At 41.3% G+C, this 24,360-nt stretch overlaps 1 protein-coding gene across 11 annotated transcripts in view; it reads right to left on the minus strand.

Annotated features, from left to right (window-relative positions):
* RARB (retinoic acid receptor beta) overlaps nt 1–24,360 on the minus strand; it is a 317,576-nt gene that overhangs the window by 77,873 nt on the left and 215,343 nt on the right. For 7 of the 11 annotated variants that reach the window (XM_042043055.1, XM_042043054.1, XM_042043056.1 and 4 more), the window contains one exon: nt 16,316–16,402. The exons of 2 other annotated variants lie outside the window; for them this stretch is intronic. In XM_042043055.1, coding sequence (XP_041898989.1) covers nt 16,316–16,402 — 87 coding nt within the window. Of the gene's footprint in view, nt 1–13,936; nt 15,024–16,315; nt 16,403–24,360 lie in introns of those variants that run through there. 2 more of the 11 variants (XM_042043060.1, XM_042043059.1) reach the window with 2 other exon arrangements.

The raw sequence follows: 24,360 nt of genomic DNA on the forward strand, positions 1-24,360 counted from the left end.
TTTGCTAATTCTAAGTTTTGATTTCGTTTGAGAAGGATGTCTAACTCCTTATTTTTCTTTGACAGCCCTGTCACACAGCACTTGCCTTTTTTACATGGCAATGGACAACTGTGAAGCTTTATATCTCCTTGCTTGGGATCTCACTCTTGGGCCCTCGCTGCAGACCTTTGTTTCATGTTATGCCACCCAGAGCTACGACTCCTTATCGAGTAACGCTTCATACCACAACGAAGCTGGGATGAAACCTGCTGAACCAGCACACCCCAGGCAGCCACCCTTTGGCCCCTTCCCAGAGGTCACCTACACTCTGGCAGAGTGGGGAGGGGCAGAGAGCACACTTCCAGCCTCCCAGCCATGCCCCTCCAACCCAGGGCCATTTGCTGAAGCTGGCAAGGCTCAGGCCATGAAATGGAGCCATGAGTTTCCTGCTGCTGTTCAGCAGCAGCCTCCTGCAAGAGGACACGGCAGTGTGTAGGCTGGGAGAAGCAAAGGTAGCTTCTCAAACCTGGCAGATATTCCAGTACACATCTCCCATGCCCCAGCATCACTGCAGTGAACCTCTGGGCTATCTCTGCTTGTATATGTATGTTTTACATCCACGCAGCACACTTTCTAAGTAAGTGTTAAGACTATTCCTTACACTAGCCTAACTGCATCCATGTTGTTGCTCTGTTGCAACTGTGGGGGTATAATTAAAACAATCCATTATTTCCATGTAGACATGACACAATAACAGGAAAAACATGGCTTTCATCACTTGAGCTTATCTGCAAATAGAAGGACAGTCAGACCAAAACTTAACCTTTCTGGCATCCTACAGCACACGTGCATTTGCAATATCTGAGACCAAAACAGGGACATACTCTGCTCTCCTTCATCCCCTCAGCATGCCAGACTAGGACAGTGCAGTACTAAGAGCAGCTCACCCAACATTTCTGATGCTAATGTAAGTAATTCCAGTTTACGGAATATTTAAGAACTTTGTCGCTATCTTTGGAGAGAGCAAATAAAATATGAAGTTTACCAAGCTGTAATGCTCGCATGAGCAGAATTTAAATATTTTTGAATTGAATACCTGCCAGACAAAAAAATGGTAACACAGTGGGGAAGGTAACATGAAAACTAAGACACTACCAAATTTCCTTTCCTTGTAATTCACAACACCCTGACATTGAGTTTATAAAATATTTTGTTCTGGTTTGGTTTTTTTTCCCTTTTAACTTTCCATCAGTGAGGTTAACATGACAAACATCCCTCTGCCCCTCTCACAGCAGGCCCAGCAAAAGCTGAAATATGGGAAAGAGCACGGTGTCCCAGAGCCAACCAGTAGAAGTGCTCTTGACTGTAGCTCAGAGCACACTTCCACACTCTGCCTAGAAGATCTAAGATCAATAAAATAAGACATTCACAAGAGCCTGGAGACAATATGAGTACCGTGACCGGAGGGCACATTTTCCAATATTCTCTTTTCCTATTCTCCACCTGAAGTAGATTTTCCCATTAAACCCTTGGAGTGAGGAATGCTCGTAATTTTATCTGTATGTTGTCTATCATTACCATTCTCACTTGAAAGAGAAAAAAAATATGCACACACTGTACTTCAAGAAAACACATATGTACTAACAGTATTTCCTAGTCACGTGGTCTTTCTTATTCAATACCTACCTTCAACAGTGACTTTTTTTTTCCCAGATAAGCTACTCACAACTGACCACAATATCCCAGCCTTGGAAACAGGAAAAATATCAGCCATACCTTATACAGAATGTGACAAAAAGAAAGTACTCTGTTTGCAAAGAACTGAAAAAGCAACATTCAGTCCTAGTAGCTGATGTCCCAAGAACTTTAAGGCAAAACATGCTTCAAAAAAGTGAAGTTATTTTTCCCCTATGAGGTTAAAATCCAGAAGATCTCTGGTTACTGTGCTTAATAATTTTAAAATGTCTATATTATGAGTATGCACTTATACTATGCATATAATTATGTTTCATAAAACTTGCTCTTTTTTAGGGGGGAAAAGCCCCTTTTCCTGCCATGTTTGAGAGATTTGAGCCATTATTTTCTAGAGAAATCAAGCTAAGTTTTACAAATGCTTTTCCAAGTTGCCACAGCTCATTCAATGCCATCTTCCCAAACTTTCTCAAGGACTCTTTTAGTGCTTCTGCCAATAGCCAGAGGATTCTGAAGACAGAGCAAAGTATTATTGCCAACACACCACGGCTATCAGAAAAATGTAGATAGCTGTGAAAGTGTCTGTAAGACTACCCATTTCACTTGAAGGTCCAGTAAACCTCCAACCTGCGGCACTAATACTTCACTGAGTCACTGTGACAAGGCAGAGCAGCCATTTTAAGGAATTAGTAAAATCAGCAGTGGAAGGTTGTTGGTCAGAAATCATTGCTTTTAATTTCTTAGTATTTGCACAAGTCTGACAACTGCACAGCTGCATAGAGTTGCCCCAAACTATAACATAAACTAGGCAAGCTTTCCACAGAGTAAGTTTAGTATGCTTTTTATTACTTCCTCTCCTAAGGTCTGATCCTGTTTTGTTTTTCATTACATGGACCTGTCAGAAACTTTGGGAAATCTTCTTAGTTCTTTTCCCACACTTTACCCACCAGACACAAGTTTGCCACCCAAAGGTGACAACCTATAAAAACAGTAATTTTTAAAAAGTGTAACCTGTGAGCTCAAGGGATGCTCTCTGAGAAAATTCACCTCTGACCACCTTACCCTGGAACCAAACAATCCCAGTGGGACAAGGGCACATTCTGGAAAGCTCTCATACCACCCAGGAACAGGGAGACCCTGCTGTTTCATGGCACCCCCGGCATTTGCAAACCAGTTTGCCTGATCACTGCCTTCTATTGTTTCCTGAGATAAGCAGGGCCCCAGTGAACAATTAGAGCTTTCAATAAATAATCTGTAAGCACATTCATTTGATTTACTGTTATTTGATACAGCAGTTAGTTTCAATGGGGCAGTTACTATTGATCACTTAAAGTACTACAGACAAACATGAAACACTTCAGAACTCCATGGATTATTACTCTTTATCTGCCACTCATCTGGGTTACTTGTAATGGTTGCGAAATTTAAAATCAATAACAACAATTAGCGTTTGTTATACTCTGAGGAATTAATCATATGAAATATGTTTTGTTACAAAAATGAAAGGCTGGAGAGCTTGCTAACATGGAAGAATCTTCCAAGCAGCAAAACTCTAAAATAATTTCTCCTGGTATTGCAGCGTCCGATACACGGGGTAAAGAAAATTTCATTAAAAATAAAATTATTTTAAATGCACACAGAAGTATACACACAATTATAAAAAGGTATTGGTAGCATTTTCAAATGAATGAAACTTTCAACTATACTGGTGAGAAAGATGGACCCAAGTTTTCCTTAGAAAATTCCACTACAAGCCCTACAATTTCATACTTCTTGACCTTTGGGTTTTTAACCATGGCAGGACTTGCTCTTATGTAGATAATTGAAGACACAGGAAAAGGTCTGACTCTTCTTCCCACTAGCTTTACTGGAGATTATCACAAAAAAAAAAAGTATCGAAATGTAAGAAATTAATTCAAAATGAAATTAATAAAGCTGGAAACTAATTTTCAGGTATATATGTTGAAAAATACCTTTTATCTTCAGATTCATATAAAGAAGTTGTGAATCTAATGAAATGGATGGAAATAACCGTATTTGAGATCTCTGATAAAGTAGTAATGCTACATAATTAAAATGCAAAACAAGAGAAATGTGTTATCATTAAACTGTAACCAGAGCTCTGTGTGAAATCATCCATTCAGAAGACTTGTTTTTCATCAGTTATTTGTTATTTATCTGATGTAAATATAAGAAGGTCTAATTAAAATGTATGACTCCTTATGCAGCTTCTTGTCATTAAGACCAAAGAAAGCATTCTGAAGACCATAATGAAATAATTATGTTTGCCTTTAAGAATCCTCTTCAACAACACATGGCAGTACCACACTAAATTAAAACATCAGGAACTAAATTTCTCTTCCATCTATTTCCATTTTCACTAATTATACCCCCAAGCTTTCCAATAGACCAGGCCCTAAAATTCTTTTGAAGCTGAAACAGCCTAAGGAACAGCAACCTTTTCATAGTAATGGACTTTGAAGAAGAAACAAAGGTAATGCAGCCCTGGAAGGATTAATATTTCAAATAGAGTTATCATGTGAAAATATGTGTTTATTTGAAAAATGGGGAAAAGACTGTTGATAAAAAGCCAAATATGTGTTCCAAGGAAACCAACGCTCTGATTTAATCTCATTTAATTGCGTCATTCCTTCCTAACCTCTTTTCGTCAGTATTTTCTTGTTCTGCACAGAAATTCAAGTTAGCAAAACCGTAACAAACACAGTACTACTGGGCAGTGCCAGTGTACCGTGCTGTAACTGAGCTCTGCTTCCACATTTTGGTGAAGGTGAAAATAGCCCCTGTGAACAACTGCAGTGTTCATAAAGGACTCCATTTCAGGGAGAAGGGAACAGCTATTTTCCCAAACTCCCTCCAGACAGGCAGTGCTTCCTAACACATAGCTCGTGCTTTAACCACAAAAGTCTTTCAGGACTTCTCCAAAACACAGAGAAAGGAAAGGATTTGGATAAGGAAGAGAAAAAAAAAAAAAAACACAGAAGGATATGAGTCAGCTCTGACTTCTTGCAGGCAGCTGAAGGCCTCTTTTCAAAACTTCAGGGAGATAATGGGTCCTTCTTGGTGTGGTCTCAGAGAAGTGAATGTGGCAATACGTGCAAAGCATAGAAAGATGAGTAGTTCACATACCTAACCTGCATAGCATGTGACTATATGTGCAACTAGAAAAACACAGCTGGAATGTTCAAATGGAACATTCTCCAAATGGAGAGAGGAAGGCAGAGGTTCACTGGGGGATGAAGACTTGGGAAAAGTAGCTTCCCCTGTTAGCTCCCCTGATCAAAGACACTGAAAGACATAGGTGATTTGCCATTTGTTCTGCATTTTACACTTTCGTGTTCGAAGTGTGGAGTGAAATCAGAAGGATTTTTAGAAAGTCCAAGACTTTCCTGCTAACCTCTAAGCAGGATTTGACATATACCCCCATCCAGTAACTAATAAAATTTCTTCATCAACTGAATGAGAAGAGGAAACTCAAACAACAAAGCAATGCAAAGGATTACTCTGCAAGATGAGGGGGAAAAGGAAAAACCTCCTCAGACCACAAGTTGAAAGGCACTAGTATGAACAATGGCTTAAAACCAAAGAAAGAGCCCCCAAGCTCAGGACCTGATCTTAGTAATAAAAATGTTCACCCATGTGTGACATTTCAGCCAGTCCTTTGACTTGTGCCCTAAGCCAAAAACCACAGGCTGGTGGGTCAGTGAGGGTGGATCTCTGTGAAGGAGGGAAAGTTTGTGGAGAAGTTAGGATCTCTTAACTAGAGTAACACAGAGAGGAGTGCAAAATGCCCAGAGAGAGTCAAGCTTTGGGGGGCACAGGCATTTCCCTGTGCCTAAACCAAGTTCCTGGGGGAAGTATCTGCCTGCAGATCCACAGCCCTTGCCCAGGGGGAGGTCTGGGTGTCAGGTATCGCCAGATGGCACTGTGACACAGTTTTCCAACTCCTTTTTCTTCATGTGCGAGTGAATGTTCAGTCTTGGAAAGACAGGCAACCCTGGTCGTCTTGTGAGTTTTTGAGTAGAAGATGAGGAATTAAAGTGGCAGAGGAGCCTGTTTTCTGCCCTGGGTTCTGTCCACAGCCAGTCCCTGAGCAATAGTTCTGGAGGCTCTGAGACCCCCAAAAGCCAGGGCACAGCTGCATGTTCCTGAACATCTCTGTCCCAGACTGGTATTTATGAACAAGTGAAACACTTAACTCAGACGCTGTTACATTCATTTATCATGCAAGAACCTAGAAATCCTCCTGGATCAGTCACCAGCTGGCAGAGGAGTGATTCTGGTACAAGACTGGAAGATGAAGGAAGTCTTGTAGATGAGATACACGCCTCTGTATGATGCGCTGCTGTGTCATCAGCCAGTTTGGCAGAGAGGACCACCAGAGTGGTTTAGTGGCCACTTCAGGAATTACCTCACGCTGCATTCAGATTTTTAAAAAAATTAAATTGCAGGATTCAAGAGACTTTTTGAGTTCTTTAACTGTTTTGGTGAGGTGGGGTTTTATTTTTGGTTGGTTTTCTTTTGATTTGTTTTGGGGTTTTTTTGGGGGGAGAGGTTGTTTTGGTTTGGTTTTGGGGAGGGGGTAATTGAACCATTTCTTCCACTGTTACTATCTTACAGGCACAAATGGCTTTCTATAACCAAAGCACCCACTGAAGGAAATCTGTGTTAAATCAAACCGTGTTTTTTGTCTCCAGTTGGTGCAACACTGGTCAACCTGTTTAATTGTTCCACACCTCTGCTACACGTCTTTACGAGAAGAATGATCCTTCTTTCTTTTAAGAAGAGATGTTGGATGTTCATTGTGCTGAACATCCAGCACAGTGACATGAACTTCTACTGGTATTTCCTAAAAGTACTGGTACATAAATACACTAAAGGCTCACTCATACAACCATTCTGTGTCTGAAACTCCTATTAAAATCAAGGGTGGAGGGTTGAGTGCATTTAAGTGCTTCACTAGATAAGGCTGTAAAAGACAAAGACATCCTTAATTTGTCATTTTATTGTTCAAAGATCCTTGCTAAAAATACAATGTGAGCCTAGAGAAAAATATTATGGTTCAATGGAAAGTCAGCCTCCAAACCATTAAAAGAAACTAAGCGGTGCTAAAAAATCTTTTTGTTGTGAGACATTTCTCTGCTTTTTTTCTTAGGGGACGCACTTAGAGGGTAAAATGTAAGTCACTGAAAGTGCATAAAACGGAAATCCTTCCAAACTATGGATGGACTTCATGTCCTTAGTGGTGAAGATCCAGAGCGCTCTGAGAATTTATAAATACTCATTCAAGCTTCACCTATTAAACCTATACAAGTGTTGCCTGCATGTGTATATTTAACTTGCATAGTTTTATAATATTCAGTTTATATATGGTATAAGCAGGGGAAAGAAAAATCACCTTGTCCAAGGGGAACAGAAGGTATATTATATACTTTGTGTCTAAGATTCTTTAACACAGACTTGCTGGATTATATTTCCATCTCTCTTAACAAAAGTATTTGAAGAAGCTGCAAGGCTCAAACAGAACACTAAAAGAAAGTGGGGTCAGTTATATAAGGGCTAGCACTAGTTTGTTAAAAGTTTTTTTCCTGCCCACTCCCAAATAAAGGGACAAAGCAGTGAACATTGTGGGAATGTGTTTCTAAACCACATGATATCCTTATCAGATTGTCATGTACAAGGGAGGTTCTCACACAGGGACCCCATGCTGGTGAGCTGCCCTGTCACATGATGCAAGTTCTACGCTCCTATTCAGATTACTAAAATGAGCTGAAGAAAGCTAGATTTCCCCTCCTCCCTCCCCCCCCAAATAAGCAAAATGCAGTGACCAAAGTCATATTAATTTGCTGCCACTAGGAAAGCAATCCTGAGCAGCTGCAAATGATGAGTGAGTATATGAAGAAGATAATCTAGCTATTAAAGTCTATACCACAATTAATATCTGCTGAGCAGGCTTTATTGCAGAGAAGCAAACAGAGAATCGGGAGAAACCTGTGAGTCAGACAAAATACAACTAAAAAACTCAGCTGATTTGTAAATTTATGGAAAGGGAGTAATATTTTTTTTGTCATCTAAGTGTCTCTATTTTCACTGTGGATGTTGTGACCACTGTCACTGAATTACTTTTTCATGTAGTTTGGGGGAAGTGGAACAGTCCTGTAAACATTTTTAATATTAAATGAAGGTTTTAAATAGTATTTGATCATTCAAATATATGGCCTGGTTTAAAAAGTACTGAGGGAGCTCCTAGATGCTCAACATATTTGGAAATGAAGCCATGAAATGCGGATTTAGGATGCTAACTTTAGGCTACTGTTTCTGACATTTAAACTTTTGAAACACATTTGCTCACGCAATGACAAATTAATGAAATCCCAGACCTTAGATTATTTTTTAAAAGACAGTTTGAAATCCATGGTTTTGGATGCAAGTTCTTTACAGCTTACAATTAGGAGGAACAGGTAAGATTACTGTGACCAAAAAACTGCATAGAATCATTTCTACATTATATCAGTTTGTTCCTTTTACACCTGGAATATGGTTCTCATAAAAAGGCGGCAGCAGTGAGACATTACCCCTGGTTTGCCTGCTAGAAAATCCAGTTTTGTTACCCTCCTGTCTGTACTTTTTCCTGAAGCACAGAGAAAATTATTATTCTGTTACTTTAGAATAGTTTTGAGCATTTTGCGGCTTGTATTTTCGTGGTTCCATTTGGTTTGAAAGGGCTTGGGTTTCACCAAGAAGTGGCATGGGTCACAGTGCATGGGGACAGACTTCATGCACATGAGCAAAGGTCAAAATCAATCATAGCTTTGTATTTCCAGGCCTATTACTTTTGGCAGTTTACCCTGCCAGAAGGGGCTAAAATATTTGCCTCCCAAAAGGAGTAAACATCAATAGGGGGCAGGAATATAATCAGCTTCTTAACCACTCAGCAATGAGAAATGAGGGTAAAGGATCCCCTCCTCACTGCAGCCACTAAGCCATCTCAATGTTAGATTCAACATTTTCAGCAAAAAGTTGAAAGATTTCACAGCACAGTGACTTGAAAAGGACAATAGGCCTATTTAGGCAATTATATTATGCAGGCTTTGTTATTAGGCAGCCCTGCTCAGCCCCAGAAAGTCTGGATAATCAAAAGTGTCCAAGTACAGGAAGGGGAAAAGTACAACCCCACCCTCCCGCACAGCTGCTGCCAGGACCTCTGGATTTGAAGGGTAAAGTCTATTTACCGAAGTTCCTTGGCCATTTTATACATCAACTGATATCCTTCCTCACGGGGCTGCGTGCTACAGCCTAGCAAAGCTCTGGAAAGCCCTCTGAAACCACAACTAATTTGGCCCCGGCCGCCCGCCCCTGTAAATTCACTGCTCAGAAGCTGCTGCCAGCCCCCCAGGCAGAAACTCTGAGGGGAGAGGGATGTTCCCCCCCGGCTCGCACGCATACCAGGGCCGGTCCCCACGGCCAAACAGATCTGGAAACTCATCACAGCTGTGCTCTGCTTTTGAGGTCTCAATAGGACGGGGCATAGCGTGGCCGACCGCGGCAGACAGCAGTCCTTCCGAGCACAATGTCCCTTTCACAGCCCCGCTCCCAAATCTAAATGCTGGCTGTGTAACACAGCCGCACTTCATCGGCCGCGTAAAGGGCGGTATATAAATTAGACCTGAGCAAAACCAGTCACTTGGCGTGTTTCGGGGAGGTGGGACCGTAATCCGCCGAGCAGGGCGCCTCGCTCTCCGGGCGCCCCCGAGCAAAGCCCCTCGGCTTGGCCGGGCTGCGGGGCCGGCGTGACGCACGCATGGTTAACAAAACCCGCTCAGCACTAAGTAGGGATTTAACTGGATGTGAGGATGACTAACTTCGCTGTCTGAAACACTATCTCCCTCTTTCAACTCCTTAACTGCACCGTAGCCCTCTTCAAGGCATCGCCTCAGCAGCCTGATTTTGTTCTGACAAGTTGCACCTTTGCTGCACAGACTCATCAGGCAAGCAGGGAGTCACCCAAAGATAATACATTGCTTTTCCTCCAAGCTTCTCCCACCCTGACTTCACCAGCGAACGCCTCTCATCATTTTTGTCTGCAGGAGTTTCTGACAGTGGTGCATGTCCATTAGAGTTTTCTTGTGCCAGCAGTCGAATCAGACTAACTGCATCACAGTATACGTAGAGAATAGTTTTCCCCTTTATTTTGGAAGAAAAATATCCCCAAGCAATTTTTTTTTTAATGAAGTGGATCAGAAACAAACATTTTTTCATCACATATTTCAGAGCATTAAGCTAGATGTATAAAAATTTAAACAAAGACTCCATCCCTAAGCAAGCCAGTCCTAGCGATTTAGCTGTAAAGTTTATAAATGAACTTTAAAGAAAATAACCTGGTTCAAACGGATCTTGCCTTCTGGGCACTAGCAAACACACCTGCAGCAATTTGATACTTGGGAATGCAGATTACAAGTCCTTCACTTCAAAATGTTTGTTTTTTAATTCAGAAAGATGAAAGAAAATAAAGTATTGAGCTTTTTTTTTTTGTTGAACACAGATGTTTCCAGTGCTTGCAGGGAATGGGAACCTGACCCAAACATTGCAATAATCCAGAATTTTGAAGGAAAACGCATGCTTTCTGGAGCCTCATCTTCATGAACTTTCTGAAAGTTAATACCTGCTAGCTCCTCTCTAGGCAAGCACTTCCTATCAAACTGAAATTAGAACTGTATGCTACACAAGCCTCAACATCCCAGTGTGTTCTGCTGCCATGTCCGTAAGTTTTGCCTTCACCAAATGTTTTATGCTTCTGACCCTAAGGAAATGCAGTAGGCAGTAGTCATCTACTTGATATAATTAGCTGAAACACTACATAATGCCAAACAAACTTACTCTTGTTTTGGGCCTGCTCATTTGGTTTTTTGCCTGTTTAATTAATGAAGACTAATGAAGACTTTTTAGTAGGCTTTTCCAAGGTCAGATCTCCATTCTTTGCAGCTCCTCTCTCAGGACCTGTCCTGTTCCCACTTCCGCAGTATTTAGTTAGCTCATGTTTCACCAAAAGTTACTGGTTTTCTCTCAGTATCTGTTACCACTGCACTACGAGGAAGCAGAATATTCTTACTTAAGAAACTATAAATTACTCATTCTTGCAATCTTAACTCTTTTGTCCTCTTAAGAACTATCCTTGTCTAATTTGATTATACCAACCTGATTTTTATCTTATGACAAAAGAAGCGAGAACGAATTACGATTAAAAGTGCCGTTGGTTCTAGTCCCGTTTCTGACCCCACAATTTTCTTTGCAAACAAATAATTCCATTTTAAATCGACAACAATATAACTAGAATCACATAAAACATAAACTCATATGAGTGCAAAATCAGGGGGGTTTTTTGCGTTCTTGTAACACACCGCGCAATACGCAGTGGCTAACAGTTGTGTTGCAAACCCAGGGCAGGTTTTTCCTCCCACAGGGGAGAGGAAAAAATACCACACAAGTTAAGGTCATGTTTGGGTTGCGTCTTATCCTCTATTTTTACTTTGCAGACCCTCGTGGACTAGAAAATCCATGATGCTGCAGGAGTGCACTAGCTTAGTGAATTGTAACAGGATTAACGTAGGGAAGATGTGCTGAAGTTGGAGACCTACAGCATTCTGCCCGAAACCCTGCAATGGCCAATTTTGCCAGCATTTCAGCTGAAACCCTGATGCTGTCTGGGATTGTTACTGGCCTGCTCTGAGTTTGCACTATCCATGTACTATTCCCTCAACAACCATTTACCTTTTACTCTACAATCACGTCTCTATCAAAGCAATATTTCTAAGGCCTAAGGCAATGGCTGCAGGTGTACTGCTTTCTTCTGCAGAGCCAAAAATAAAACAACAAATTAGACCAAAAAAACCCTACTATCACGCTTCTAACAATTACAAAATTTGATTATTATTACATTACATTAAGTCACAGAGGTCCTCTTAAAAATGGAGAATCAGGAAATGCTGGAGTTAGAATTAAACATTGTTGTCCTTGTATTTATAAGCACTGGAGCAACCCTTAAACTATTAAAAGCTCTCTGGAATACAAAAATTCTGGTTCTGGCATATTTTCATGAAATGCAAGATAAAAATCTTACACTTTAAGAGAATTCTAGTATTTCATAATCCATTTATATATTTACTCATGCATAAACTGCTTACAGTTTCTTCAAAACTGAAAACAAAATTTGCTTTAATATTTCAAACAGAAATCTTAATTTGGACTCTAACTAAATTGTTTTTCCACATTTTTATGCCATTAACTTTCACAGTTCAAATTACAGCCACCGTATTATGATTCAGGTTTCGGCCCGATTTTAAATTCCCATGCAGTGAAGATTAATCCTACTGCTTACGAAGTTACAAGACTGGATTCCTGAACGCATTATCCTGTATTTTTATTTACTCTTGTTAATATGAGTTTCTTTGATTAGCTAAACTTCCCTGTTATCAACACTTGTCTCTTATCACAGGCCCTAGGCAAATGACATATTTACCACTCATTCCATTCTGATAAGGGTAATCCTGTGTTTAACTTGCCCAAGAACAAACACTATATATTTTGTTTTTAAGAATCCTGCTTCTAGGTATTAACAACATACAAGAGAAAGAGCAGGACATTTTAAAGCCAGAAGTTATTTAAAGAATATTTTGTGAGTGTAAGCTTTTAATGACAGTATATATGGTTCCTACTTCAGGAAAGTTTATTTAATTCCAAGTTTCCGCAATATCACCACTGAAGTTATACTTAAGTTTAAGCCATGAAAGGAGGAAAACACATTTTTAGTAAAACATCTGGTTTGGATTTTTGTTTTTGCTAACTGAAGCTCTCCCATAGCTAGTAACACTATTTTGAAGTAAAAGCTCTGTTTCATATTTTGTTTGAAGCATTTTGAAAACAGTGCGAAGAAAATAAATATCCCATGCTGAACTTCACAGTCTCCTTTTAACTGTAAAGACATCAAAACATTTGCAGTGTTGTAGGCTGGTAGTCACTGATTTTTACAATTCTGTTTTCATTACTCAACCCACACAAATGTCATGGTGTCTGAAAACTTTCCGAGTGAAACACACTATTTCAGCAAACACTGTTAAATTTATTTTTCAATTACCCACTCCACCCCTTTGAAATGTCGAAGGGAGAACTCTTCTAATTCCTAGTTAACTTTTTAACATACCACAGAACAGAAATTTGCAACAGCATTATACAGTTAATGGTGTACTGAAGTGCCCGAGAGCGTGCTAAAAACATTTTGATAGATAGCCAAGTCATTTATCTAAATCACCGTCAGAGCAGTGAAGCATCCTGCAAGCTTTTAAGCATAGTATAAGGGGATGTTTTCTGGCACTTTTTGTCATTTCTCAAACTTGAAACTGGAGTGTTAAAATACTGCTATTGTTTATCATCTATATATTTCAGCAACAAATCAAGACCCTATAACATAGTAACACATTTTCAGAAGTGTCCTACCACTAACTCTCACTCCTCTGTTAACAGTGCATCGCTGTCTGAATCTCAAGGTATAGAAATAATTGATGGTTAAACTCAAAGGGTGTTCACAGTAAGTAGTTTTCTAGCAAAACAGCAACTTCTTAGAGCAACAAAGTGAAGAAGAAAGGTGGCAGCAAGGTCAGTACAAAGAAATATTGCCTTTTCTTCGGAAACTTATAACTACTGTCTGATTTTTGGAATGGCACCTACCCATTGCAATTCCACATCTTTGCAAGAGCTGTAGAGACCAACATTTTAATTTCTTGGCTGCTCTGCTAAAATGCACTTTAAGACAACATGCCTCCTGATTATCAAATGTGCTACAAAATTAGATTAAGGAGGGGGAAAAAAAAAAGCTGACAGAGAGATGTTATGTAAATTCATCCTTCCCTGGTTGAAGTTTTGCAAGTTTATGCTGTACTACATTACGATTTTATGTGTTTCTGTTTGGATCCACAACTGTTGTTAGGATCAATATGCCACATGAGAAGGGATAAACAGAAAGAAGTCCGGTGCTTCTTTCCTTTTTCCTTTCTTGCCAAAAGGAAAAAAAGAAGCTTGCAAACCACATTTTGCACAAAAACTCACCCCACCCCTCATTACCTCTGTGCTTAATTACCAGGCTTTCTTTTTTAAAAACATGCAAGTAAATACATAAATTAAGTAACAACAACAACAATAATAACTATAATAATAGTAATTGCTTTAAAGTGGAAAAATAACAGTTGGGACCTACATTGAGCACTGTGCCGGTGTTGCCACTCTGTTTGTGCCAATCCACTGAAGCATGCTTTGAGAGCCTTCTCCTGGAGCATGCAGGAAGACGGACTCGCAGTGTAGAAATCCAGCATCTGAGCAGGGCTCACTGCTAGAACGTCCATACAGTCAAACATGATTCCCCCTGCACAGAATGCCTGCAAAAGTGCTTTCCTCTAGGTGTGGAGGAAAATGGCACATAAAAGTACACCCAACTCCATCAAACTCTGCCCCTTTTTTGGCACGTAGGCTGTTGGTCTTTTTCCCAGACCAGAATCATGAATTATGACAGACAACACAGCTAAAAGCCTGTAATTGATCCAAATGATCATTTACCATTTTCCAGGCTGCCCAGCCAATCCAGCAAGATGGGGGGATGCGAGCAACATTCCAAGTTTTAACTACCATCAATTTCCCCCAAAAATTTCTTGAGAGTCAGTCCAGCTCCTGGGGCGCTTGCCGGGTGTGTGCCGCGTCCCACGCCGTGCCAATCGCCCACCTCCCCGGGATAAAACAGCTCCGGTGGAGGCTCGGGATCCCCCTCGGCCGTGAATAGATGCTTCTGCCTCTGAACAGCTCACTTCCTACTACTTGTGTCACAGGGAATGAAAGATTGAATTGCCTAATATATGCGAGTGAACTTTCCGTGAACCCTTCCCAGGCTGCTAACCTTCAAATGACCCAAGCGGTCTGACATCACCAGCTCCCAGGATTCTCACACGCCTTCACAACTCCCAGCAGCCCTGCAAAAAAGCCAGGCAGGCGGGCGGGCAGGCAAAGGCGAGCCCCAGCCCCGCCGGAGTCGCCCCGCGGCCGCCGAGCGGGCGGGTGCGGACGGGGAGCGCAACTTACAAAAAGATCCAAAATAATAAAGTAATTAAAAAAAAAAAACCCAAAAAAACCCCAAAAACACCAACAAACCAGAAAACAAACAAAAAAAAACCCACAACAACGAGGAGGAGGGGAAGGGGGTGGGAAGTAAAACAGCAGTGTTTTCCGCGGTTGTAGGGAACGGAGATTTTGAAAATTCCAGCTCAATTTGCTGGAAGTTCTGTGCCCCCCTCCCTCCCTCCCTCACACATACACATTCCTTTCCTCCCCGGAGAGGCCACGAGCGAGGCGCAGGCGCTGCCGCTGTTCCACAGCCAGGGACACGGGCTTCGCCCCAGCTGCTGGGCTGGCGGGCTGGGCTGGGCTGGGCTGGGCTGGGTGGGGAGCAGCCTCATCCTGGCGCTGCCCCGGCACACGCCAGCAGGGACCCCGCTCAATGCCACCCGCAGGGACCCCGCTCAATACCACTCACAGGGGCCATGGCCGGTGCCAGCCCCGCTCCCAGCGGGAAATCGCAGGAGCCCGTCCCTCCTGGGCGGGGGAGCGGTCAGGCCCCATCTCTCCGCACCATCCACCCGTCACCCTAGCTCCTAAGTCACCCAGCGCTCCCTGGCTTCCCCGATGGGTCAGACTTGGCACTGCCCGGGAGGGCCTGTCCCCACCACTGAGCTCAGGGCAGGAAGCAGCCACACATCCCCTCTTCTCCCTCCCAGCCCCGCCGCCGCCGGGTCCTGCCTGTCTCTGATTAGCAGAGAGGGGCTGGGGCCGCTCGTGTGGCCCCGGAGGGACTGTATCAGCTTTCAGAGGGCTAATGAGCCCCAGCTCCCCGGGAGGAGAGAAATGCCACGAGCTAATCCGTGGGGAACAGGACCCAGCCCATGGTGCTGAGCGGGGAGACTGCCCCGGGGCGGGCGGCCCCGGCCAAGCCCTCACAGCCACTCTGAAGGCAAGGGGCTGCTCCCACCCACTAAGGTCTATGCTAAACCACACTGCCGACAGCCCTCCCTCATGGCCGGAGTAGGTGTCAAAGCCCTCCCAAATCTGTGGCCACGATGCCACAGCCAGCCCTGTGCGGGCCCACCGCTGGCATGAAGCCAGCAGAGAGCTCGGCGCTTTTTAGGTAGGTAACTACCTTCTCCAAAATCTTGCTCACCACGAAAGACTCCATGGAGGCTTCCACCAGTCCTTATTCCTATGGACAATTTAAAAATTAAAAACAACAGCCGGGAAACACTCCCTCCGCCCCAATGGAAAGGACAAGAGCTCAATAACCACATGCATGTTTTCATTTTAAATGAATAAGCCAAGCCACCTCAGCCCCAGCAGTGAGCATCATCCAGGAGCAAGGCACACAGGAGCCTTGCTTCCCCGCTCCAAAGCAAGCTTGGGTGCAGCAACTAGAAAACGGAACACTTGATTATTGCCCATATCTTGCAAAGCCCAAGATGGGACTCGGGCAGAGAGGGGCACACTGAGCAGGCATGACACACCACTGGCGACCGTAAAGAAATGCTGGAGAGAGACTCACCCTGGGACCTGCGCAGCCACTTTAATGGATGTGGTGTCCCCTCTCCACAAAAAGTCCTTTGATGAACCGAAAGCTCTCTGACAATGCCTGCAGATTGTATTAACAAAACTTTTCACACAGATTCAAGAATTTAAAAAAAAAAACAAACCACAAAACAAATCCCCCACACAGCACACGCACTTGTTCCCTGAAACTGATATACCCACATTGAAAACCAGCGGCCAGCAAAAAGACCTGCTGCAATCTGGAAGTGAATCCTTTTGAAGAGATTAAAACAAAAGCTTTTCTTAGCCTCCTTCCCCCCTCAACGGGAGAGCTGTAGTTGTCCCTGCAGCAGGCAGCCTCTCTTTCCCTCTTCCCTTCAGGCAGAAGAGTTACAAATGCTGGAGTTGAACAGCATCTTTTAAAAGGACTTTTAAAGGACTTTCTCAGCCCTTTGGGGTGTCTTCCCCCAGCCTGAACTCCTGCAGTTGAAGAAGCCCCTGACACTCTCTAATCCAAAATTTATGCACAGCATACACTTACTGAAAAAGCCATCCTTCAGGGAAGGCTTGTTTAAATTATTTCAGCACAGCAAAACAGTGTTTGTTGCATTAAAATAGCCAAGTGGAAAAGTGGCTAAACTTTTTTTTTTTTTTTTTTTTAAATCTTGGCTGGCTACATTGCTACAGTTTTGTTTGGAATAGCAAAGCTAAATTGAAAGACAGTTATTTTCTAACCAGACGACACAGGATGCACGAGAAATTTGGAATACGTAATGTATCACCACAAAAATAACTGGAAAGGATGACACAAAACACAGTATGTTTTTTTCAGTCTCCAATTTAGGGAGAAAACAGCTTTTTGTGGGGACCAGGGTTCTTGGAACAGTTTAAGCTTATGCCAAGAAAAACATGTTGCCTGTGTGAGTTAAAAGTAAACAGAATCAGACAAACAGAATTACAGTTATGTTTATCCCATTAGCAGTCTTATAATACCATATTAAAAAATAATACCTGTTGGTTGTACCTCAAAATGTAGAGTGGCAACTTCTGAAAGTAAATGTCGGGAAGTGACGCTTCAGTGTGTACAAATTGGAAAAAGACTGCTTTTTCTCACTGTATCAAAATGAGCCAGGTATCTCATCATGCTTTATTATAAGTAATAGTTGCACTAATGCTTATATTTATTACTAAATGCACATGTAATTAAAAAATTCCTCAAACAGCCCAGTGGTTTGCTTACACACTATTTCTACAATACAATAATCTATGCAGCTCTTATTTCACTTTGAAATAGCACAATACTTGTTTTTCTTCAACAGAGGATCAGGAAAAGCTACATTCATAAAATGGGGGATATTTTCTAATTCAGATCAGGACTAGTCATAATTATTGTGTTTACTAATAATCCTCTAATTCAAATGTAATGAAACTTTAAGTATTGACACATATTTTAAATGCCTACCCAGCATCCATAAAGGTGCAAGGAGGCAACAACTCTTCAGTATCTTCCACTTTGTCCATGCAAAGAAATTGTGGTTTCACGTCACTGCTTTGATCTGTTTTCTCTCAGACTGTGATAGCAGAAACTTTACAATAAACATATTCTTAGCTATAAGTGAAATAAAAAGCACAAGTTCAAGTCAGAAATCTATTTCCTCTGGTGTTACTGTATATTTGTCAGTGTGACATAGCACATTTGAAACCCATAATCATAAAACAAAAATTTACAGCCAAGGTTTAGGGTCTACATCTGTTTCTCTGGTTTTTGTACTGCAATTACCCACTGGACAATTCAGAAAGCAGCACTATGAATCATGTACTGCACACATGGTTGTGCTGGTCACTTTTTCGTTAGTACAAGAGGCCGAGGATGCCATAATGTGCTTCACTGAGAGAGAGAGAGCATTAACTAGAATTAGGATGAGTGCACCAGGCTCTCTAATAAAAATGACTTTACTAGAAGCAACAGAGTACTTCTGGAACATTACAGGCATATTTATAGGATGGAAAAATTAAGAAGTGCATGCAGAAATTCTCCCCAACTAAGTACCTCAGGGGAAGCAGACTTTTTTTTTTCTTTTGCTTGCATTTTACTATTAATCAAATGTAGCACTCTCTTGAAACAGTTTTGACAGCAGAGTAAATGGTTACTAGTGAATGATGTGTGTGTTTAAGCAGTGAAAGCAGAGACAAAGTGATGTTTTCTTCTACTCCCTAGGCAAGAGCTGACACTAAGCTTGCTGCCTCAGCTTTGATACTCACAGATTCCTTTGTGTCAGTTGCTGGGAGAATCACTGGCAGTTCACTAACCCTGCCTCACACACAGGGGCTTTGATTTTTACCTCTTCATTGACGATAGATGTTAATATGAAACAGTACTTGCCTGCCTTGGCAGGTTTTTTTTTCCCCAAGGTTTTTTTTTCCCTCCCCCCAACTGGTGATACAAATCTGAAGAATCTGAAAACCTGAATTCCCCCTTCACTACATGTAGTTTTTAGTGTTGAAGGATGTTTTCTTCATGTCTCAAGCACATGAATGATGTCAAAAGATTATGGGGAAGAAAATCACTAGGTCACAAGAGAGTGGCTGAATATTTAAAACTCTAAGGTAGTCCTAGGAAATGGGTATCAATTGTGAGCAAGAATTGCCCTGAAGAAAATAAAACAGTAAAATTATTGGCATGAAATGGCACAAATGACATAGAAAAACATGAAATACAGTGAAATTAAGTAAAAAGGGGTTTCTTCAGTCTGCTACACACTACTATGCACAGCTTGCAATGACCGAAACAGGAATTTGCACTAACAGGAAGAATTATTTCAGGCCTGAAATATAACAGTAACTGGTGAAAGACAATTCAGTGCAGAGCAGTATTTTATTTTAGATGGGAAAAGCAGAGTTAGTCATCTCCAGACCCAGAACTCAGGCATGCAACCAGTCTGCGAATCACTTACTGATAAAGGCTTTTTGTCTGTTTTAATCAGTGGATATGTATTTGTAAAGATGCCTTTAAAGCTGATTGCTTAACTTAAAGGCTATAAAAATAATTCATCTCCATAAACTTGAGCATACAACCATGTTTCTTAGAATCCATACAGTCCTTTGGCCTGGAGCCAGGGGAAGAGAACTGCCCTACATGATAAAACTGGAAGTGTATCTGGCTCAGCAATCCATTTCTAAGAGTGACTGCTACTAGATCTTTCTAAGGAAAATACAGGAATCCCTAGTGATTGGTGAAGTATATCTCACCCACAGGTCCTCTAATAGCCTATTCTCTAACAGCAAATCACTTAAGCATTAAAGCATGAGATTCAATATCCCTTCCAAATTTGTTCTTGGTAATAGTCCTGATGTTCTAGATATTCATAGATAGCCAATGTCTTTTTGGATGGTGATAAATTTGTAGCTCTGTGACACAGAAGTAAATAGTAAGTTATTAGGCTTTGAGATAAAGAAGAACAACTTTTAAAAACCCCAAACCAACCCAAAAAAAATCCCCCAACCAACCAAACAAAAAAAACCCACTGTAAAACTCATCCATGTTGCAAATAAAGGAGAGAGACCAAACTGCACCTTTTTAAGGCCCCAAAGGCTGATGGCTGCAGGCTCCTGAAAGGCTGGCAAAGAGGCAATGACATCATATGCATGAAAAGCGGATGACATGAATTTTTGAAGGATATAAAAAGAAAAAAAACATTATTAGATTAAAAACTGGCTGCATACTGAATCTACACTTGCTGTTTACGAGGATCCTGCAGTGCAAACACCACTGCTAAATGGCTGCCAGAAAAAAACAGAAGTGAGGAAAAAAAGGTTTGTTTCATTTTGTTTTCTTTTTAAATGACTAGAAACTGCTGTTTCAAGGTTTAGCCAAGAAAGAGATTTTTACTGCTAGCCTATAAATCCCTCAAAACATAGAATTATAATGGAAATGCTGAGGTAACTGGAGTGCCATGCATGGCACTGACACATTACATTATATAATCCAGGGAGAATGAAGGTTGGGAGATCTATAAAACCTAAGTAGAATCAAGATGTATGAAAGAGCAGAAGAGCAAGTAGAAATGTTGAATATTAAACTGCAGAGAATACTACTTCTAACCATAAAGTCTTCTGTATGCTGAATATGCTTATGGTTGGCTGAAGGCGAAAGAGCACAGAGCTCCATTAAAACTGAGATTCAAAAGGGCTGTTCAAGTAACTACTTTGTTTCTGTCTTTTTCTAAGGAGGTAGAATAAAGAAAGTTACCTAACAAAAGGATAGTATTTCCTGATGTTCTGATATCCTGGTGTCTCAGAATGTATAAATAAGTAATGCTAGAGCATGCAGAATAAATGGGAGTTCCAAACATAGGCAATTTACCACTCTAATTGTAACCAGAATCAGAATATAAATTGGGACAACTGTACTTCTTCTACAGGTTCACTAATGACAGTTTAAACTCTTTGTGAAAAGTTAGCCTCGATGGCTTTCTTCCGGAAGAAGACCAAAGTTACCAAGCAGTAACTGGAACTCCAGCTCAATACATACACATATCCTAACAAAGACTAAACCTTACCTAAGCCCTATTTAAAGACAGACTTAAGCAGCATTTAAGGCTTGTGCTCCTGCACTGCTGACAAGGACAACCCACACAGAGGGAACCCAGAGGCCTGAGATGGCTGAAACACATTTGAGCGGAACTCTGGTCACATAAAGCCCAATGCAGACTGTACTGGATTATGCCATGAATGTAAACTGCAATAGATCCACGCTTGGCAGCGTGACATGTATTCATGACAATCCAGTTCCCACTTAGCTAGTTCCCAAACCTATATCAAACACTGAAAGAACAGTCCAGTATCCTATCTGTGGGCATCTTAGAAACTAGAATGAACAGGTGACTGGAAAATGTGTTGGCGTAGCTACCTGCCTAGCAGGGGTAATGTCAGCAATGACAATGTGGTGACATCACCTGAAATCTGCTGGTAATGATGGTCATCATGCCAACACCTCTGCTCTGCCTGTTGCCCTAATGCACTGTACTTTCACACTTTTGTTTCTGTCATGCAGATGTACTTTCTGTTTGGGAACAGCCTGAGTAAATTTTTGCTGTAAATGAGGTAGAATTACCCAGAAACTGAGGTATGTATTTAGCAAATCGGTGTCTGGTTTCTTTTGTACAACATGTGCGATCAATAATGTGTGAATTAACTGAGGGCACATGTCCTCTGAGGGACATTGTTACCTCTGTGAATTTACTGATGTAGCCTGAAAAGTATACTCCACTAAGGGGGTCAGTTTTACAAGCATAAAGGTTATCATAGTGTAACTACTGTTGAGCAGGTGAGGGATTCTGTATATTCCTTTTATACTACAGTAACTGTCCAAGACTGGGCTGTGACAGGTAACACTCTTTCAAAAAGGAACAACTGCTTTCTCACCCTACATTGTTATGCCAATGTAACATTCAAACATAGATGAGATCTCAGGAAAAGTCAGGCTGGGCTGGACCTCACATTCAGAACAAGCAACGGCACCATCAATGACGTCCAGTCTGAAATGTTCACAAGATGTTTCCTGGTTTTCAAACTCTGCTAAAATATACTTATCAAATTGTTCTTCGGTGCATTCCTCAAATTCTACTTGCCTTCTACAATTTAAGCCAACAAAGAAAAATTTGCATGGTCTCAAGCTGCTTCATTAAGGTAGTCCCACATGATTAAATAGACCTGCAAATTCCCATACTCTTAGACTGCAAGACTTCCATATTGGACCACAGAAGGGATTAAATGTCCACATATGTTAAGTCCATGTTCAGGGAACGACAACTGACACACACACTTTAATCAAAGACAATTTACAGAGCTGGCGTGAGTTAGATACTGCAGTGGTGAACAGCATACTGCCCCAGGCTTTGTGCAGTATCATGGATTTTTTGCCCTTTTGGGACCTTTAGTAGTGGAGGACATGCAAGGTGGTCTCTAAGCCTGTGGTGGTCTCTCAGCATATCAGGCTTGACAGATCTATAAAACTATCTAATTGGTTTCACATAAACTAGACCAAAAACTCTTCATTTGGGTATCTTAAGCCTTTTTCTGACTGAGCAATTCTGCACAGACCTTGTCATCGCACTGTAAAAAACCCAATTCTTTCAATCCAATCACAGTTTTGGGCAAGCATCATCAAGAACAGGCTTCTCATTCGTGGGACATTGATCTTCTATGTATCGTTATCAGACTGTTAGAAAAACAGACTTACTCAATTTCATACAGAGACATGAAAAGAAAAATGTGTGGAAGGATATTCTATCCTTTGCCAAATGGCTTTGAGACCTCACCCTTACTGCATCCATCCATTCTGTCTTTGGCATGAAGTATGCCAAAGGATGCACCACAAGACAGGGTTGTGGCCAAGCTCTTTCAAAGAATTATCAAGATTGATGGATGGGTGAAGTAAGACTCAATCTATAGAAGCTTTAGTAACAAGAACGAGGCATGTGCACATTCCCAATCCTGAGAAATGTGTTGTAATTCCCCTTAAAAAGCACAGCAAGTTGTTATCTACAATCAGATCTTAAATGACAAGTTGGTGCACATATGTTAATTAAAACCTTTAAAAAGTTAAAGGTCCACCTGCTGGATTCTTAAATTTGTCTAAAAATTGTTAGGGTTTTTTTTTCTTTTCTAAAACAGGCTTACTAAGAGCAGAAGCGCACACCAGTGATACTAAAGCCTATTCTGCTAGCTGAACAATGCAGGAACATTATGTCACTCGGAGGTAGGGCTTCACAAGCATGCAAGAAAGGCTAAGAGCTTTGCCAACACAAATTATCAGACAGAACCTCACTGGAAAAAATGAGGCACAAAGATCTAAGTGAAGTGTAAAACTTACTGAGACTTGAACAACATGTTGACAGATACCACTCCACTCTCTTGCTTCCTATCAGAACCCAACAGCCAAAGCAGAGATTCCTAAGCAGTGTTTTTACAGGCTAGGTTTAGTCTCTCCCTCATCTTATCAGTAGCCTTCAAAGGGACTGTGGGTGGATCTCCTCCAGGAAAAAAAAGGAAAAAAACCCCCAAACTAACAAAAAACCCCTCAGAAGTGCCACCTCTTCCATACAAATATATTGGCGCAACCACAGAGGCTTTGCTCGAGCTAAGAAAACACACCTGGCTCTTCTAAAGGAGAAATTAAAGACTTCATGCTTCAGCCCTCAAGCCTTGAGTGGCCTTAGAGAAGAGGAATAGCTAAGAAGAGAGTCTAATCAGGATACAGGAAAATCAATACTGGCTTCTTGAAATGCCTTAGGCAGAAAGGAACAGTTTAAGGTTGAGACATTTTTCTGCTCTTTCTGCACAAGAAAATGTGCTGAAGACTGAGTGCACAGGTGAGAACACAAAGGTAGGAGAAGGCTTTCAGGAAGACTAAAAGCAATCCAAAGCATGTTATACCCTAAAGTTCTTTGGGAAATCTTATCTTTTAGAAGTTTTCTAGTTTTGGTGCATGAGAGATCTTTCTACACACCACTCAAAGTTGTCCAAAGAACATTTTCAGGGATAAAAGCACACCATTGTACTGTTATTTTCTGACTTTGTTGTGGAAGACAATTATTTAAGACTTAGTGGGAGAGTATGAAAGGAGCAGGAGTGTAATTCCAGTTCAGGAAAAACTCCAATAACTGACAACAAGTAAGAAATACAAGATAGATGCATTGTATTGTAGGGGTGAGTCCCATTGGCTGGAAACCCTGACTCTCCCAGCAGGACTCAGTTACATAGCAACTCCTGAGGGCAGATTAACCCTTTCCTAGTTAACATATCTGGAATGATTTAAGAGTCCTTTTCCTTCTCCTGCTACAGAATAATTTCATAGGTTTGCAGAAATGGTTTGGAAAAAAAATGAGTCAAATGCTACCAGGGTAAAAGCAAAGCTATCTGACTCACCGCAGGATACTGATGGTACAATGAACAGAGAAGGCAGGGAGTTCACGTCAGTCTAAATGATATTTTATGTCCTCAGGTGTTCTGACATATGCAAAACACAAAATGTATTTCTCATAAAACAGTTCATGCACA

Source organism: Corvus kubaryi, unplaced genomic scaffold (assembly GCF_017639235.1).
Source record: "Corvus kubaryi isolate FWS band 111438036 unplaced genomic scaffold, C.kubaryi_AGA036_p1.0 37398, whole genome shotgun sequence".
Classification (NCBI taxonomy): domain Eukaryota; kingdom Metazoa; phylum Chordata; class Aves; order Passeriformes; family Corvidae; genus Corvus; species Corvus kubaryi.